The 20,594-nt window shown below is 42.2% G+C and overlaps 1 protein-coding gene across 3 annotated transcripts in view; it reads left to right on the plus strand.

The window, feature by feature from the left end:
* The window catches only part of TXLNB (taxilin beta), a 42,411-nt gene that overhangs the window by 11,337 nt on the left and 10,480 nt on the right, over positions 1-20,594 (plus strand). For 2 of the 3 annotated variants that reach the window (XM_077351225.1, XM_077351226.1), the window contains 6 exons: positions 2,102-2,557; positions 3,847-3,938; positions 5,588-5,758; positions 8,251-8,445; positions 8,952-9,071; positions 18,753-18,827. In XM_077351225.1, coding sequence (XP_077207340.1) covers positions 2,122-2,557; positions 3,847-3,938; positions 5,588-5,758; positions 8,251-8,445; positions 8,952-9,071; positions 18,753-18,827 — 1,089 coding nt within the window. In that variant the 5' untranslated portion in view covers positions 2,102-2,121. The remainder of the gene's footprint in view (positions 1-2,101; positions 2,558-3,846; positions 3,939-5,587; positions 5,759-8,250; positions 8,446-8,951; positions 9,072-18,752; positions 18,828-20,594) is intronic. The other variant, XM_077351229.1, reaches the window with a different exon arrangement.

Here is a 20,594-nt window from a genome sequence, read left to right on the forward strand (position 1 = left end):
ATTATTTCCTGCTTCATGTCCTTCACTGTTTCCTCTGTGACAGGATTTCCATTTTACCTGTTTTTCTTTGACATGAGTATTATTTTAAACATAATAGTAACTGACAAGCCCTTGGGGATCCTCAGTGCAGTGCACCCAAAATATCCAGTTAGAAGATCAGTCAGAGGAAAGGCAATGCAAAGCTTGTTCAGTGACCTAACTGTGAGTTGTCCTATTGTGTCCATCCAACAGTAGCATAGAACAGGGAGAGCCTCAGCTGTCTGTAGGTTTAAGAAGAATTTTCTGTACCAGAATGCTTAATTCTCCATCATGGATTCCGGATAATTTTTAAAAGAAATAATTAAGTACAGATGTTTGATATGCTGAACTGAAAACATAAACAGAGATGCTGTAATTGCCACTCCATTTAAGCACTGATCCATCCTGTGGTTGCTATTTCCCAGGTATGCCCCCTATCTGTGGATACCTAAACCTGCAGATCAGAGTCACACTTTCACTAAACAGATTTTTCAGCAAATGCGGGTGACCCCCTGCCCACCCAAGTTTGCAGAAAAAAATCTGAAATCTTCCCCCTCCCACAAAAAAAAAATACATGGGAGGGTTTAAATCACTCCAAAAGTAAAATAGCTTTCTCTGCACAAGTACAAAGAACATACCTGCAATGCATCAGTTTATGACCATTCTACTCTATGGAAACAATTGTCCCAGTGTCAATGCAATGTACCAAACCATGCTTGAGCCAGGAATAGACAGAAACAGGCATACAATGTTGTTGGCATCATCCAGTTCAGAGCTCCCTTCATTAGTACAGTTTTGCAAGAATAAAACATAATAACTTAAAAACGTGCACAAAGGCTAGATAGGAAATAGGGCAAAGGAAGCAGGAAGCAAAATGTCTGCCTCTTTTAGCTTCCATACATAGCTCAGTACTGGCTGTCATGTGTTGCATGTAGATGGACCTATGTTCCATCATTAGTAGACCACGCAAAAAAAATACCTTAGATACAGAGTTGGGGGAATGTGCTGCCTGATGCCTTGCAGAGCTGCTGCCTCCAAGCAAGAGAAGATAATAGTGGCCTAGATTACCCGTGTTCTAATTGAGAGAAAAGCTGGTATACATGTTCAAAAGCTGTGTTGCAGAGCACCCTGATTTGCCCAATGATGTCCTACTTTCCCAAGCACACACCACTCCCTGGGGGGGGTGTTCTTTGCTTTCCTCTGGATATCTGTGCTCCCACTAGCTGGTCATTTAGAGTATCTCCTACTAAAAGAGTCAATACTTCTAGAACTATGCATTGCTAGTGACCATGAGTCCTGTAGTTATGGCTTACCACACTTGCGCACTCCAGGGATCTAGCAATCTGCTGGCCAACCGCTTCCCTCACCTGGCACCTTTTTAGTAACATGTTGTTATGAAGCTAAATGTGGTTTAAAAATGTATATTAAATGTAAAACGTCTCTGCACAGTCAAGCAATTAAGGAATTAAGATGCATATACACAGTTTTCTGTCCCTCCTCAAGATATACCATGTTTCTTGTTATTCCAGGATAGGCTATTTCCTCTTAAAATTACAGCAGTAATTACAGCACCTTGGATAATGGGTCCAGACTGTTAGCTTCACACAGTAATGGTGGCCATTGGTGGAGTGCCTTCCTGTAAGCTATCACAACTGGGATCAGCTCTGTTTCAAGATAATTTATATCCTTTTCTTCCTGTTTGTCCCAGGGAGAGATGCAAACTAACACTGGCATTCCCACACCTCTGCCTTCTCCTAGGTATCACATTTCTGCCGGGTGTGAGATTACCCTTTGATTGTTTTCGGCTGGCTAGAAGTATTTGTATAACAAACCTTTATGTGCTGGATGCTTAGGAGAACCGTTGCTGGGGTAGAAGATGATTGAGAACAAATAACTTTTCTCCTGTATCTTCTCCTTTTACAAACAGAGAAACTTTTTGGAAGGCATATGGGTATTTTGTAGCCCAAAGTAGAGGGTGTTTCTGCACAGGCTTGCCAAGAATAAATTGCCAGTTTGCTGCCACTGATGCAATGCTGATCAGTACCAGTGTGTTTGTCTAAAACCCAACGTTCATTGTTGACAGGTAAATCTAAAAAGAAAAAAATGGAAAATAACCAACCCACCAATCAGCAACTCGAACAACAATCACAACTTCCTGTAAACAGCCCAGAAACATTGCCTACACAGAATGGCTTGGAGAAACAAAGTGAAGAATCGACTCCTGTGCCTCCATCCCCTGAGAATGCAGCACATGCTCTGCCCGAAATAAAGCTCTGCGATATATCTGAGGAGCTGAGCCGACAGCTGGAGGACATTATTAAAACCTACGGGTCAGCTGCCAGTCTGATTGAGGAAAGAAATACAAAAGGAACAGACGGACCTGAGAAGGGAGAATCATTTAATAATGATGATGGAGAATATGAAGATGCCCATGATGAGGCCGAGAAAGAACAGGCAGCTTCTGGGGATGCCTCTGGATCAAAGGAATCCAGTATTCATAAGGAACAGAAGCTAGAAAAGAAAATGCTGAAGGGACTAGGCAAGTAGCCGCTTGCATATCTGGAATGCAGAAATGAATATGACTCATTGGCTATATCTGGAAAGGCACGGCTGTGGTCTCTGTAGCATTTCAATGCTTGACACAGAAAGCACAAATTCTCCTGTGGTCAGTGGCGAAAAATCATGACTGTTAATGACAGGCTGATTAGCTAAAAAGTAGACACCACTCAAGGCTGAATGAGAGAATGCATGGGAATAGACAGTTTTGGACCGCACCAGTCCATACATCTCAAAGTCAGATTTTTGTATGTGTTGCAAATGCAGCTGGCTGGTCTGGGAAATACAAGTATTCTCCCATAGGCCCATTATGCACGGCCGCCGAAACGGCAATTTCAGGTCACATGGAAAACGCGGAGGGGGAAGACGCACACCGGTTATGCACGGGGAGGGGTGCGACGGCGGCAAAACCCAGAGTAACCGATTATGCACGCGGCGATCCCGGCGCCACCTCTGGTTGCACCCCGGTCACCCGGAAGGTGCGCTTTCTTCCGCGTTTCGCTAACGTGGCTTTTTCGGCGGCATGCACCGAAGCTGCGGCCGATTGCAGCCGGCACCGTGTGCAGCCGGCACCAGAATGTGCGTTATTCCCCCCGTGCATAATGGGTCATAGTGAAACTATAACTGTAATAAATAGTAATTTCATCATTTTTCCAGTTTATCCTTACACAAAATATCAAATCATGAATAGAATGTCTGCAACAATATAGAACAGCAGCCCTTTAGAAAAGGTACTACATAATCCCCCCCAGGGTAGATTTTAACAAGAAATTTTGCAAATACTATTTGCATTCCAAGGTACAGAACAAAGACAAGCAATGAGCAACTTGAGGTTATTCGTAAAGGAGAATGAGGTGGCAGATCCCTCGGGTAAAATAATGGACTCTACCACTTTAGATTGCTAACAGAAAGCCCACGCCAGAGGGCTGTGGTTCAGGGGCAGAGTATCTGCTTGTCATGCAGAAAGTGCCAGGTTCAATCCCCAGCATCTCCATTGGAAAAGGACAGGTAATATACAGCAAATCAGCTCAGCCAACAAAGAAAGAGGGGGAAAGTTTTCTCTCTGCTGTGCTAGTTTTCAATTTGCACTGAATTGTTTTATGCAAAGGCACAGTCAAAGCTGGAATCCTCCACCTACATTCTATTCCACCACTTCTGGACTCTGATTCCTCATTACTACCATTCTCCAGTTTATATGAACCAAGGTAGTTATATTCCAAAGTGTAGTCTGTAAGGTGACCTTTCTCCTCTTTCCTTTGTTACTTGCTTCAGGGAAAGAAGCTACCCTGCTGATGCAACATCTGAATAAGCTGAATTCACCCGAAGAGAAGTTGGACCTTTTATTTAAGAAGTATGCTGAGCTGGTTAGTATTGCACTTATAGAAATCAGGGGGCAGAATGGTGAAACATTGGCTTGAAAAGATGTCGTGGAGATTAATGCTGCATCTATTAGATATTACTGAAGTGGCAGGAGAGGAAACTGTAGTTTCTCTGGCACAGTTCTGTCATTCACCCTCCTGACTTGCCTTGCATGTAGATGCCTGAAGGTCTTTGCCTGGAGGAGGATGGATAGCAGAAATTGTAACTCATTCTTCATAAGGCATCTTCATTGGAAAGCACTGAACTCTGGGTTGTCATCTAACAGCGTTAACTGAAACTCTTGCATCTGTTTTCACAAATAACAATATTGAGAGTGTGATGAGCTTGTATTCTCTGGGGTAGGGTTAGAGCAATCAATAACAAATGGGAAGAATGTTCCTGTGAATTTTGCAAAGTCTGAGACATCTGCTTATAAGACCCTTGCCCTTATGGTTCCTTAACTCTGGGTCTGGAAGGTAGGAAATGCCTCATTGAGAGAGGGGGGCAGTCTTTCCCCTGCCTTGAAACTTGTGGCTATGCACCCACTCCTGAAGAAATATCCTCTGGATCCAGGAGATCTGTATGATTGTCATCCAGTCTCATATGTCCTATTCTTGAACAAGGTGACTGAACAAGTGGTGGCAGAACAGCTGCAGGGATTCCTAGGTAAAACAGGGCCTTTCCATTCCAATAGGAATGCAGGCTGGTTACAGGACTGAAACAGCCTTGGTTGCCCTGGTGGATGACCTGCACTAGGAGAGTGATTGGGACACTCAGTTAATCCTCCAAAACATCTCAGTGGCTTTCAAAACCATCAATCATGGTCTCCTTCTGGATCACCTTTTGGGGTTAGGACTGGGAGGCATTGTTTTACAGTGTCTTCAGGCCTACCCCAAAGGTGGGTTTCATAGTATGGTGCCAAGGGACTGCTGCTATGCCCCCTGGTCTCTGTCTTATGGGGTCCCACTAGGCTCCATTTTGTCCCCTGTGCTTTTTGACACCTACACAAAGCCTTTGAGAGGGGTCATCTAGTAATTTGGGATAAGTTGTCACCAATATATGGATGATACTCAGCTCTCTCTTGCACTGCCAGCAGATCCTAGGGAGGCTGCAGAAACTGTGAGCTATAGCTGTAATAAATAGTTATTTGATAATTTTTCCAGTTTGTCTTTATACAAAATATCAAATCATGAATAGAATAGAGCTCCAAAGACACAATAAATTCAGGGGGCCCAAGTCAGCTGGAGGACCCCTCAAGCCGGTGCCTGGAAGCAGTTTTGTGATGGAGGAGGGTAAGTAAACTGAAATTTAATTCTAACAAAATGGGGAGTCTGCTAGTGGATAGAAGGATTGACAAGCCCTTGTGGGCTCCCCCCTTGTTATATCTTAAATGCTAATATTTAGGTATGAATAAAGGCCTGCATTTTTATTACAAAAGATTATACTGGATCCTATGATTAATTTCCACTAACAGAGGGACCTTCCTTTAATTCAAAAAGCCTCCCACCATCTACATATGTTTCTTTTATAAACACAAAAATGAAATGTTCTTTCTTGGAAATCAGAGCTTGTTTTCCTTTAAATAACCCATTGTTGCTATTTTGCTTTCTTGCTTTCTTGCTTTCTTTTCTTTTTCTTTTTTATGACTGCATAGTTGGAAGAACATCGTACTGAACAAAAAAAGCTGAAGTGTCTACAGAAGAAGCAGGCACAGCTTATAAAAGAAAAAGACCAATTGCAGAGTGAGCATAGCAAAGCCATCCTGGCCCGCAGCAAACTGGAGAGTCTATGTAGGGAGCTCCAAAGACACAATAAAACCCTGAAGGTGGGTCAAATAAGAACATGCTGATGATAGTAACTTGTTTAAACCATCCTCACTCTCAATGGAGGAATTCTTGGACTCATGGTTCTTTGACATGATTAGGAATTCCAAGGAATCTTTCAAAAAAACACAAAACTTCAGTGGTCTCCAGTATGACCCATGCTTGTGAAGCTTATTTTGAATAAGTTTTAGTGTAGGTGGGCTAAATGAGAACCTTCTGGCAGAGGTGTTTCTGAATGATAGACTTGGCCGACTGAGCATGCCTGGCACCCACAAGCCACATGAAGCTCGAGCAGAACCCCTGCTGATTAGCATGTTCTGTAGATCCCAATGAGAGGTTGGGCTCCAATAGGAATGATCCCACTGTAGCATTAAAGAATGGATGAAGGCTTGAGAGGCCAAGGTTTGAAGAGGGAGGCACCTCAGCATGGTATTATCAGCCATAGTGAAAACTGCAAATATATGCTCATGTAGGACTGTTTAGAGAATTTGTGTACACTTCTGTGAGATTGTGAACAGACAAAGGAGTACCGAACTATACATGGACTGCATGTATCCCACAGAAAAAGTAGCCATACCAATGCATAAAACTTTAGCTGCATTTCTAACTGACTGAACCAACAGCACTGGGGTATCCTTAGGTCTAGAAAGTGGAGGATTTACCCAGCACTTCCATATGCTAAGCCTACACTGTTTCCAGTAGGGGAGGGGGGATTAGGAAGACAAATGCAATGTCATAGTGCAGAAGTCCCCAACCTTTTGAGCCTGCAGAAACCTTTGGAGTTCTGACCTAGCGTGGTAGACGCAGCTGGAAAAGAGTTGCCACAAAATAGCTCCTGCTGGAGGTGCAGCCAGTCCAAAAATGGCTATCATAGTTTACTTTCAGTCACACATGGAAGATCCTTGCACTGGAATGGCAGCTGCTGCCAAAGCAACATTAAAAAAACAAAAACAAAATCTGCACAGCCAATCAAATCTCCAGTAGCCAATCAGAAGACTTGCTAACAAAAGCCCCACCTGGTACTGCCCACTTTCTAAGAACACTTGGTGAGCGTCAGGAAAGATATTGGTGGGTCTCTGTAGGGAGCACCCTGTAGGTGTACCCACAAGCACCATGTTGGGGAACCATGTTATAGCACTTTTTGTTGCACATCCTTGAATGGACACCATGTTCTTCACTTCCATTTTCTGAACAAAAACATTTTAAACGGTAGGCTGGGAAAGAATCTTCAACTACTCTGGGCTCAGATCGAATTAACCATAGATCCCACAACTCCAGGGCCAATGACGAGTGGACACATGGGGGGGACACAAAATTCAGGGGTTTCAAGTCAGCTGGAGGACACCTCAAGCCGGTGTCATGCTGCACCCATTCAAATGCCTTTCTTTTATTTGACTGCAGTTCTGGCTACAGCTGCTAGGAGTGTAAGCATAGCAAAAGGCACATTATTATTAGCTAAACTTGCCTTTCTGTAAGACTGAGGCAAACTTGCCTAACAGATCATGCTAAACCCATCAGCCAAGCCAGCACTGAATCAATAGGAAATAAGTCATTGAAGGCTGCTACAGTAATTGGCAGATTGCAGGCCATTTTCTCCTATCATCTAGCCTTTCTCTCTTCCTTTCCTTACACCCATCTCCACCAGATCTTGCAAACAGTAGTTGGGGTGCTGCTGCAAGATAAAAAAAAAAACCTTTTCCCTCTCTTTCCCTTAATTTCTCTGTTCTTTTCCACACTTTTCTCATTCAGTTCTCTCTTTGTCCACCTAATGCTTCCTCTATATATTTGTGAAACAGCCTGGGGGGTGGAACATGTCTGGCTGTCCAAGTTGGAATAGGGCCAACACTGGCTGCACCCTGATTGGCCCTGTCCCTACACCTCCCGCCCTCCCTCCCTCAGCCATGCCAGAGACAGAGAGAGACACACAGAGTCCTGCCAGATCGAACATGAGCCCTCATTCCTTCCTATTGCTCCTGCTGCGAGGGACGCAGAGAGAGAGAGACAGAGAGAGATGCCCCCAGCTGCTGACCAGCCCTGCTTCCCTTCTAAGAATGAGCCCTAATTACCTGCTATGCCTCCTGCTGTGAGGCACACTGGAGAGACACGCAGCGAGAGGAAGAGTGAGAGAGACACACAGAGAGATATGAACCTCCCGGTGTCCCCTGGTTCCTAGCACCCATTGCATTCCTGCTTGCAATGGGCTTTCTTGCTAGTAAATAATAAAGTGTAAATAATACTGCGCTGCCCTGAACCCATTATGAGAGAAAGGCAATATAAAAATCCAATAAATAACAATTAATAAAGAAATAATAATAAAGAAAATAAATACTGATGGGCTGAACACCACTGTTCTTATTTTCCCCACCACCAACCAAAAAATTCTAGTTATGGGCCTGGCCTTCTTCATCACTGTATCTGCTCAATAAAGTAAAATTGATACTAAATATTTTAAGAATTATTTATATTTGTTTTATTTTGTATTCTATCAACACAGGAGGAGACTCTTCAGCGGGCAAGGGAGGAAGAGGAGAAAAGGAAAGAGATCACCAATCACTTTCAGGGCACACTGAACGATATCCAGGCACAAATTGAGCAGCAAAGTGAGCGAAACATGAAGCTGTGCCAGGAGAACACAGAGCTGGCAGAGAAACTGAAAAGCATCATAGACCAGTACGAAGTAAGAGAAGAGGTGAGAGCAACATGCGCAATGCACATGGGCTAACTTGATTTGGGTCTCTGGCCATGATTTCCAATGCACTATCAGGATTCTCATTTTGGCATTCACAGGCTCCTCTAAAGCGGCAGAGAGAGCACAGGCTGCATATCTATTCATATAATACTTCCCAGTTCACTACATATTTGAATAGCAGCTGCAAAATAATTAAAATATACAGAGCAAAACCAATTTGCATGTGTCACAAATGTAGGCTTGTTACTGTGATTGTTTATTGTGTGGATGCAGAATATAGCGTAGTTAGAAATGTATTTGTAAATTTTTAAAATCTATGTCAAGGATTTTCTACTTTAACTGCTTGTGCACAAGATTAATATTCAGTAATCATTCTGAAACACTTTCAGTAGTATATGTCATTATGTCCTGTGGTAAAAGACATATTTTCCTCCATTACTTGACTCTGTAGGTGCCAGAACTGCTGAATCTAAAAATAAACTACATGATAATCTGTTTTCTTCTAGCACCTTGATAAGATATTTAAGCACAGAGAGCTTCAGCAGAAACTAGTGGATGCCAAACTGGAACAGTCACAGGAATTGATGAAAGAAGCGGAGGAGCGGCATCAGCGAGAGAAAGAATATGTACTTACTTGTTTTATTGTTTCATGCATGGGTCCACTCAGACAGCCACTTGACATTTTAATTAGTCATCTCGGGTGAGCTGAGAGACAGGCTTAGGTAGAAATTTCAACGGTCTCCAGTCTAGCCACTCTCAGGCCCACACTGGTTTTGCTGCAGCAGTGTGAATATATGAAACTGTTTTCTGTCTGCACTGATTGGTGGTGGTCTTCTTTTCAAGGTGCCAGGCTTACTGAGGGCCATTCCACACAAGGGCCAATGTTGCCAAATGTTTTCAGAATGCAGAAATGCTATATTAAATAGTGGAATTTCGTCATTCTGCATACCTTTATTTTTAGCGGAATATAGAAGTCCCAGTAGCATTGTATTCATTCCCCACGTTTCCAGTCTCGCTGGAATCACAACAAAGGAAGCGATATTTTTCTGTGCTTCTTCCCGCCCGTCTGTCAGTCAAACGGAACAGCCAATGAACTGTTGTGTTTGTGCTCCCGAAAAGCCCCTTTCCCTTTAAGAACTGTTTTTTTTTAAAAGCTGAAAACACCAGTTGCAACAAATCTGTGTTCATTTGTAGCAACAAATCTGTGTTCATTCATTGTCTCAAAAAGACCTTTTTTGCTGGCGTAGGAGCTGGCGATTAATCGTTTACATGCTCCTCAAGTAAAAAAAAAGAATCCCCCCCCCCCATGGGCGCAATTTGTGGCCGAAATTATGGGCAGTGCCGAACAGGGGGCTGTGTTATGCTTGGGAACTTCAAAGACACTTGCACTAGGGAGCTTTGTTTAATTTTTAATCACTTCTGTGGAGGAACTTTAGCCAGAGAAGCCTTGCTTGTTCGTTGCTTTCGCTGGTCTAAGGGGGAAAAAATGGCGATCGCTTCTCCAGACGTTTGGGGGCAAGAGCGGGGGAGGAACATTCTTTCTACCGCTACATTGAGAACGCACATGTCTTTTGCTGATATGTTGCAGCTTGTGCTCAGAAGTGTAGCGATTTTTTCAGGGGAATCCTCTTTTCCCGATTTCCCAAAAAGTGCTACAATGAAGCAATTTTTGCGGGAGTGTTGCAGGAGTGTTGCAGATTGTGTGCGACATCATGCAGAATGTTGAATTAGTAGCGTTTACCAAAGGTAAGACTTCTGCTACATTTAAGTCATGCGGAATGGCCCTGAGAATCCCTCAAGGGACAGCATCAGGGACTGAACTGGGATCCCGGCTTATGCTCTATTACTGACTAGTGGTTCCATCTTGCATTAAAGATGCTGCCTTGGAGAATTGCATATTTTTATCTTCCATTCTTCCTCCTAGGTGCTCAGGATATGCCTGAGGTTATCCAGTTTTATCTTCACAAGCCATGATGTTAAGTGGGCTGAGAAAAAGTGATTGGCCCAAGGTCACAGATAATCAAAAATCTGAATCCCCATTCCCAATCAATATACCTCTGTTACACTACTGGACTCTGAGACATTCAAAAATTATAACTACTCAAATGTTATATTTCCAAAGGACAAAAACACTGAGTGGTGTTGTAGTGTCCCTGATTCTATATAGACAGTAAGGTAACCTCTGATTCTTCTTCCCAGAGCATCCACTGGCTAAACCAGAAATATAAAATGCAATCATGCTTTCTAGAATGTAGGACCAAGGATTGATCCATCATAAGCAGAGCAGGCTACTATTTTATTATGTGTTTGCAGTGAAAAATGTTTAGTGTGCCATATTTTTCAGCAACTCACCTGTACACTAAATCAGATTTCTATGAATCTTCCCTAGCACGTTGCACTTTCATGTGCCTCTCCTCTTTCTTTAAAAGAGCCAAAGCAAGAGCCATCAGAATAACTCTGCTGCCTCCCAGTGGCTTTTCTACTTCCTCTTGAGATGCCACACATTCCACTTAAATATTTGTTTGCATTACATAGAGAAAGCAATGGAAATCACATTACTAGAACTAATGTACAGTGCAATACACTTACCCTTATAACGAAACCATCCTTTGGCACACATTTCCAGAGATTCATGTACCTTGTTTTTTGATGTTTTTCCTGGATTTCTAGGGTATGAGACATTTTTATTTCTGACTACCCAACTGTAAACTGATGTTAGCTGACGAGATGGTGAGTCCGAGAGGAGTGGTATACAAATTAAATTATAAATATGATCCTATGATGTACCCAGCCCTCAACATTCCATTTCAGGCCAAGATTCACAGAACACTGTTCAGTTTAGTGTCAGCATTGAGTGAATATTAAGTAAATATGAACCAATCATTTCAGGAAGCAGATCCCTAGGATCAGCTATAGGTTTTACAAATGAGGGTACAAAGGAAGGAATACACAAATAGACCAGGAGAGAGACAGGCAGCTGATTCCAGAATACTTAGCACCCAAAAAGTTCAAGCCTCACCCAGGGCTGCCAAGAGTCATCACAGAACATCAGTCAAAGATCTGTATTGGGAGCCACACACACACATCCAGAATCAACCAAAGCATCTATGATGATTTCATCCTCCCTCATAGGATTTACCATTATCTTATTCTTTACTGAGTAGTTCCTTTTTTCCTATTTCTTCTTTGTTTTTTTTATGAGTGAATGTATATTCTTAGATGCTGACCCAGCCTAGGGAACTGAAGGGAGAGACCAAACTCCTCTTTTTGCCCTGGTTTGATAATGGCACACAAGAGGCTGATGGTAGTTCATAAGTAACAAACTGTTTATTTAGCTTTGAGGAGAAATATTCACTATAGGAATAGGAATAGGCAACAGAAATTAGGTAATCCAAATAAATGCCAGATAACAAGTAACTTTTTCTGTTATTCAGACAGAGAAATTTTTGACAGTTTTTCCTATATAAACTAGCATATGCTTCTTGGTCTAACAGACACTAAAGTTGATGAAGGTAGGAACATTCAAAAAAGTACCAGTTTCCTTTCTTCTCCACAAGCCAGGGATCACCTCCTTCTTTTAGAAGCTATTTCCCTTTCCAAAGGTTTCCTATTGCTCTAACTCAAGATCGTTCTTGATCCTCTAATTCAGACTGGTTAGGAATCACCCCCCTTTCCCTCAGGCCTGAATGGGGATCTTTCTTGATCTTGTCACCCTCTTAGGTTTCTCTTAGTTCTTAACTATTGACTCTCAACTGCCACTCCTAACTCTTTCAACTGAAGAATTCCATTTGAAAGTTCTCAGACCAGATTACAGCACTGACTGTTTACTGTCCATCATATGTCCTACCCTTCTTCTCAGTGCTTTGGGGGAAGTTCTTCCAAATCTCTCCTGTACAATGGGTTCTATCATGTGTTTGCATTTTACATTTTTAAAATCCCAATGAATCAGATTTCCTCTATAACTATATATAATTCACACTAATTTTACAACCTGCACCTTTAGGTATTTCTGGAGAGTACATTGGCAACTACATACTCTTTCTCACTTACATGTACAATGTCAAAATTGAAATCCTTTAATAGGAAACTTCATTTTACCCTGTCAGGTAAGGCTTTCTTGCTAAGTTCACACAATGGATCTGAACTCTGGACCGAACCTTGGATAATATCCCCCAACTCTTATATGTTGGCAGAGTTTAAATTTGCACAGATGTGTAGAGCACCAGGCTGCTTAAAAAATAAAATATTTTTATTATGAAAAGAAACAACTTTGTATAGAAAGAAAGAGAGTCCTGCAGTCTGTCTCTGACTAACATTCTGTTTGTTCTATTCTTGAGGCAATCAGAGAGGAGGCAATCAGAGATGTTCAAAGAAGCAAGAAGTCTCCAATTGAGCCAGTCAGGACATAGGAGGAGACTGTTTGGAAAATATCATTAAGCTCCTAAACTAACTATGCTAAATACATGTATCCTCCAGTGCCCCCAGCAAGATACCTGTCACATGTTCCTGAATCATGCATACTACAGATCTTGCATATTCCAACACCCCTTCTCAAGATATAGCGTGGATAGGCCTTCAAGTTCATCTTCCATACAGTCTTCTGGGATTCTTCCTAGAAAATTCATCTGCATCCTGCTGCTCTATTCCCTGGAGGTATGTCTATGAAAGTCCATGTTGGATCCTCAATCAGAGATTCAGTTCTCACTGCTGCAGTCTTCTTCCACTTTTCTGCTTGGCTATTGGACATCTTCTCTATATCTTCCCATGTGGAAGGTTTTGGTTTGATTAGATAGAAGAGTCTTCTTGGTGGTACTTCCTTATTTGCTTGAATTAATCTTCTGATCTCAGCTTCTGCATCCCCTTCTGGTTCTTGGGGTTCTGCTGGTACTTCATCTGCAAAGTTCATGGAGCTTAGTTGTACTGCTTTTGGATGCCAAACTCTGTTTTCTTCCATCTATGTGAATTCTTAGATGTTCATTCTTTCTGTGTTTGTAGTTCCCCCCCCCCATCAATGTAGATTGTGTTACTGACTGTGTTACAGAGCTGGCTTGGTGTAGTAGTTAAAAGTAGCAGATTCTAATCTGGTGAGCCAGGTTTGATTTCTTGCTCCCCCACATGCAGCCAGCTGGGTGACCTTCGGCTTGTCGCAGCACTGATAGAGTTGTTCTGATCAAGCAGTAATATCAGGGCTCTCTCAACCTCACTTACAGGGTGTCTGTTGTGGGGAGATGAAAGGGAAGGAGATTGTAAGCCACTTTCAGGCTTCTTCTGGTAGAGAGGAAAGCAGCATATAAAAACCAACTCTTCTTCTATTTTTAATTCTCATATTAAGGTTCCTGTGCTAAGGCATATCCTAAAAAAATGCCTTGCTCGGTGCTCATGTCCATCTTACTTCAAGAGCATAAGCTTTTGACCCAAACATCTTCAGGTGATTCATGCTTGGTGGATGGGTAATCTGTTCTGTAAAAAGGTAGCAGTGTTAATCACTTCTCCCCAGTATTTTTCAGGTAGCTGTGCTTCTAAGAGCATGTATCTTTATATCTTGTTTAGAGAACAATTCATTCTTTTTGCTATGTCATTTTTTGTGGAATATATGAAACAGTGAGCAGACCACAAGAGCCAAGCACCGACACAATCCCTTCTGCCAACCCACTTACAATCTGCCTAAGTTTGCAGAATCAGTATTTCTGTCAGATGGCTATCTAGTCTCTGCTTAAAAATTCTGAAGAAGGAGAACCCCCTAGCTCTTGAAGAAGCCTGTTCCACTGAGGATGTTTAGCCAAAAATTATTTTGAATTGATTTTATCTCATTGGTTCTACTCCAACCTTTGGGGCAACAGAAAACAACTCTGCTCCATCCTCTATGTTGGTGGTCCCCAACCACCGGACCGCAGCCCGGTGTCAGGCCACAAAGGCCCTGGCACCGGGCCACGGCTCTCTCTCCCCGCCCCCCCCTCAACAGTAAGAAACTTCCCAGGCTGCAAGCTTGCGGCCCGGCAAGCTTCTTACTGTGGGAGGGGGGAGAGGGAAGCAATCGCCCTCCCTGCTGCCGCCGGTCCCCAGCCTGAAAAAGATTGGGGACCACTGCTCTATGTGACAGCCATTCAAGTACTTGAAGATAGCCATTATTATTGTCTCATGGATTTTATTGAAACTTGGCCTGGTCCCTTTTTCTTAAATCCACTGCATGTAGTCTCTTTCAATATTGCATTGATTATCTCTATGCATTTGTTCAGGTTCTGGTTCTCAAAACGGGCAACAGAATTATTATCTCTATGTCCAAGATGCCTGTGCCATAGCCAGGAAAATTTGTTATGATTGCAACATTTAGTCAGGTTTGCTTTTTCCATACATTTGTCTAAAGCATACGAATCCTCCTGCACTCTCCCAATTGCAATCAATTCCCATCATTGCTTGGTGAAGCCTCTTTCTCCAAATGATGTCACCATCCCGCTTTTAGCAAGTACTCTTACTGAAATTAGATTGTTTACCAGTTGTGGTACATATAAGAAATTTTCAATTATGACATCTCTAATTTGTAAGCTTGAAGGCCCTTTTTTATTATCAATTAAGATATAAAAGAAGACCCTCTGTGAACCCATGTATTTTGTACATGCAGTTTTCTATTATTATTTAAGATATAAAATAAATCCCTGTGTGAACACACATATTTTGTACATGCACTGTCCAAATACCATATATTACTTTTGGTTGCATCTTGTGTCAATACAAAGCACTTCTTTGGCCCATTATGCACGGCCGCCAAAACGGTGATTTCGGGTCACATTGGAAACGCGGAGGGGGAAGACGCGACGCACACCGGTTATGCGCGGGGCGCGACGACGACAAAACCCAGAATAACTGATTATGCACGTGGCGATCCCGGTGCCGCTTCTGGTTGTGCCCCGGTCACCCGGAAGCTGCTCTTCCGCGTTTCGCGAACGCGGCTTTTTCGGCGGCATGCTCCGAAGCTGCAGCCAGTTGCAGCCGGCTCCGTGCGTTATCGGTGATTTTAGTCGCCGCCATTCCACCCCGAATGTGCGTTATTCCCCCCGTGCATAATGGGCCTTTAAAGGTGGCTGTTTAAAATTCTGATCCGCTTGTTACCACATGTTTATGCCTATATGCCTCTTTGACCATTTATGTACTGGAGGTTTCATGCTTGGCTGCAGACTGGAGTTTTAGTCATGGCGGGTTGCCCCACCTCTTCCTGCACCCCCTCATCCACCCCCAATTCGTGCTCCCGCACGAGAGCTGGGGCAGTGAAGTTCTCAGTGCATAAATGGTCTTTAAACTGGTTGATTGCTTCAGTTAGGGACTGATTGCCTTTTGCTTTAATTTGAGCTATAGCATTTTCATAACTGCTTGGCAAATTAATAAAGTACAACCAGATCCTGCTCTGAAATCTCATTGGCAGCACTTTGTTTAGTTAGATTATCTGGTCTAAATGATCATAAAGGTATAGGCCTATAGTTACCAATCACAGATAAATCTTTGTCTTCCTTAGGTAACAATATTATGTTTGTATTTTTCCATGAATTGGGAATTTGGCCTTTTTCTAAAACATAATTCATTGTTTTTGTTAATAGTTCTATTTTTTCTTTAAACGATATATAGCAAAGGATCAAGAACTTATTAATTTTAACCTGTTTCAGTACAGTCTCTACTTCTTCTTTTGTTATTTTGTGCTGGAATGGCAAGTGTCAGCAGCTTTAACGAATTAATTTAGTGTCCATTCCACCATTAGTCTCCCATCAAAAGCTTGTTTATTTTTCTCCTTCCCTATTCTTTCAATTTCTACCTCAAATATTTATTACAAACCTTTTATGATATTATCAGTCCAATTCTCTTCAGTTTACATGATCACAACTAAGGCACCTTCTTTTCCTTCTATGGTTAACTGAGCCAGCTGTTTGCAATCAAGCGTGTGGCACTTTCAGTAACTGCTATACTCCGCTGGAGGACATTCACTCCCGTAAACACAATTCCATTGTTATGAAAACAACCTGAGCCAGTCCGCTTGAAAACTCCTTCCCACTGCATCCCATCTCAATTAGGAAATGCAAACAATGTTTCACAGCGGGACATTCACGAAGCCGCCAAAGCAAAACTTACACTCTCTCACAGCAGTTTCCTTTCACAGTTCTTCATTCACACTTGGGTAAGGCAGGTGTCTTATAGCAATTCTTCTTCTTGGTGTTATCAGAGGTTGAACGGCTGGCAAATGGAGGGTATTAATCACTGGACGCTTCCTCGAGGGCGGCTGGCCATTAATCACATCTCCACTGTTCAAGCTTGTAGTGAGAAACCATCTCTCCACAGTCTCTTCCATGGTGAGCCAGCTTACGAGCACTTAAAGGGCTTCCTCTTTCTGGCCTCAGCTTCTAAGAGCGAACAGAAGTCACCCAGGACACTCTTCATTTACTTCTGAATTATGCCCTCTACAGATTTTGCATATTCCAACAGTATAAAGGCTCTAATTTACTTTTTGGTTGTGGGTCTAAGGCCATCCTTATATAACTTGCACTTTGCCTCACTTTGTCATATTATTCACCTGATAATTGTGGCAGTTTCATGATATCCTGCATCTTTAGCAAATCCTGGAAAATCTCATATGGAATGGGGTGAAATTTGCCTCTTGATAAGACTGTAAATTCATGAGTGGCTTATTCAATAGCCTTCTGAATCCAGCAATGGAATAAGGCTGGATCTATAAGAAAGATGAAGTGTTGCCATTTAAAAAAAACAGCAGACTAAACAGCAGCCAGTTATTTCTTTTCAGAATGGTACCATGATGTCATCATGCTATGTGATTGCCCCACCGAACACTAGTTTATAGGTATGAGAATGGGAAAATGCTTAGTAATACACAAGATTTTAAAATCCTTTCCACAACTAACACTTGGCAGCACAGCTCTTCCAGTTTATCCTAACAACCTATAAGTTGAGTTAGTCTGAGAGAGAGATGGGCCCAAGGTCTCCTAGTAAGCTTCTTAACCAAGTTGAACCCTAGTTCAATACTACATCTGCATCGGCTCCAATACATTGTACCACAATAACAGCCTGGAAGTTAAGAACACAACTCATATTGGGTGTCAGCCTTGTGTTACTATGCTCCAATCCATCTGGGAGTCTCATAACTTAAAGGCTCTGCCTGTCCTCTTATTCCCTACAGCTGCTGCTGCATCTGCTGCTGTTAGAAATGCAAATGAGCATTAGGCTTCACCAACTCGTATCTTCCCTTTGGCCATGTCTAATAAATCCACATGTATTGATTGTAGTCCCATCGGGCCTTTCTAAAGCAATGAAAATAGTTCCCAAGCATAAGAAGTTAGAATTAAAACTCTTTTCCCATTAGTTACCTTCTACATTTTGTCTTTAATTAGAGAATTACTTTGGATAGTGAAGTTGGGGGGAACAGAGGAAACAATTGTCCTGAGGCTGTACTAAGCCTTGCCTTGAGCAGTCAGTTCTTAACAAGACTCTTTGGACATTTTGTAAATCTAGGCACATACACCAACCATATTGAAAACTTCTTTCAATAGTTATGTATTCTTTATGAACTGGTATCTGGTTTAATTCCTCCCTTGATTCCGTTTCATAGTTTATTAACAAAAAACACCAGTTTCAGCATCTGGCTGACCAGGTTGCTTAACCAAAATTACCTTAGGCTGTATATTTAAAACACACACACAACTGTTAGTCCAGAAATTTGCTTGCAGTTTTGCTTTTCTTACAAGCTAATTTTAGGGGTTTTATTGTTCTTTAAGAATAAATACATTTGTTGTAGGACATCATGAAAAAAGAGGGGAGGGAACTCATTAATAAACCACAATGCATTACATGCATAAATGATATCTGCCTCATCAGTTCTGTTTGGTTATGGCAGAGGCCTTTTGTATCTGACATGAGACCACTACAGGGTCCCAGCTGGAATATGTAACAACACAGTCTGGGTGAAATTTTAAGTGATGCTAAAACCCAGGCAGTTTGCTGGATTGCTTGAAAACTGACTTGGCCCTGAGGCTATTCATAATTTTGTTTCATACCATTAAACAGAGCCAACTTGTAATTCCCCCACAGGATTTCATTTTAATCTCTGTCGTTTTTTCCTCTGATGAAGGAAAGAAGGAAGAAAAAAACTAGTGTTTTCAGAATTACATGAAAAGTGCTTTTATGTATATAGCTTACCTGCATTGCTTTAGGATTCATTGTGGTTATTTTGAAAGGTACTAGACAATATAAAAATTCAGTGAATTTAACCGAAATGAAGTACAATTTTGTCCCATTGTTTATTCCAACCTCAGCTACTCACCCAAGCTGCTGAATGGAAGCTCCAGGCAAAAATGCTGAAGGAACAGGAAACAGTTCTTCAAGCCCAGGTGAATCAGGAGAGGAAATAGCATGGTGTCCCTTTATTTTTCCAAATTTAATACAACAAGCAGATAAATATTGGTCCATGTAGTTATATATGCTTGTTTCTCTCACCCCATTAATATAGATCAATTCAAGACTTACTACAGAAGCATGCATCATGTTTAACACCAGCGGTATTTGCATGGAGCAGTCTATAATGTCTACTATCTATTATATGTCTATAATATCTGTCAGAGAGAATATATTTGTGATCATTTATAAGGGACAGATTGTCAGCAGCATCACATTTCATGTGTGTTGATTTTTCACCTTCAGCCAATCAGTTTCTTAGGCTGTTCCTAATCTTGACATCCACCAATTCTTGTTTTACCTTCATTTAGTGTAAACCAGCAGTCCCCAACCCCTGGGCGGGGAACCGGTACCAGTCCGTGGATCAGTCGGTACTGAGCTCCTTTTCATCCTCCTCCCTGGCTGCTCCCTCGGGGGCTGCCCTGCCACTCTGCCACCGGCTCATCTTTGATACTCTCCAGCAGCCGCCATGGCTAGGGCTCCCCCTCGGCATGGCACTGCAAAGCTGCTGCTGGCAGTGCCCCCCAGCAGGTGGCAGGAAGTGGGATAGCAAGTAGAGCAGGGGCTTAGGCAGCGATGGCGACATCCCTCGGCAAAAGACTCCCCCCCCCCCCGGGCCTCAGTAAAATTGTCAAGCGTTGACCGGTCCCTGGTGATAAAAAGGATGGGGACCACTGGTGTTGCATGTGCTTTGCAGTGAACTTAATTTGAAGTTAGTACATAACATAATACATAATTTCCTTTAATAGACCATTCAATATTGATTGCCTAGGAATATACCTCATGTTCAGTAACAAAGTGAACATATAAAGACAGCTTCAACCTAGTAAGATCATTGGTTCTTCTACTTTAGTACTAATGTCAAGAAGAGAAAAGCATTTCCCAATCCCTGGGTATGAGAATCCAAATAGGCATGACAAATATCATAGATCTCCATCTATAAAGTAAATTGTATTGCATGATTCAGGGAGGAGAGAGGAGGAACATGTCAAAGGGTTCTGCCCATTCAGGATTTTTACACATCAAGTTTTTGCTGCAACTTGGCTTGTTATCTGCACTGGTATTTTCCTTTCCCTACACATTGTGTTGGGTTGTCCCCCCCCCCCCAGTTTTTCACAACCACAGCAAAGGTGATCTGAAAACAAACACAGGAAAAACTCAAAAGCAAAAAAGCAGGAGAGCCATGAATGGCAAATAATGTTGTGGGGAGTGGAGAGAGAGAGAGAATGATGCAGTTATCCATAGCTCCAGCAAAACCTCAGTGCAGACAAGCTCAGCTTTTCTCACTGAAACCAGGCTCCCATTTTAAAGTGTCATCTCTGCTTTGGTCTTAATCAAACCTGGGAACACCTGAACACCTCAAATGTTCTTTACTATTGATCCACAGTTCATCATTCACAGTAACAGCTGTTGCTTTAGGGAAAATGCCACCTATTCTAGGTCAGGCACTCTTGTCCATTCCTGGTCTATGGTATCATCAGACATTAGAAAGAGGCGAGGGGAATGGACAACATGGCCCATTCACCAGGAGAAAGGGGATCATATTAAAAACAAAAAAAGTTTCTGATCCTAGCTATTGTCCCTCTCTCCCTGGGCAGATGTTGCCCACTCTTACATAAGCTTCGCCAGCTTGACAAGCAGAGACTTGCTCATTTAAAAAATAAAAGCTAGGCTTTTCAGGAAAGAAACTGATGGTTGCATGT

The sequence above is a fragment of the Paroedura picta genome, chromosome 1 (assembly GCF_049243985.1).
Source record: "Paroedura picta isolate Pp20150507F chromosome 1, Ppicta_v3.0, whole genome shotgun sequence".
Classification (NCBI taxonomy): Eukaryota; Metazoa; Chordata; class Lepidosauria; order Squamata; family Gekkonidae; genus Paroedura; species Paroedura picta.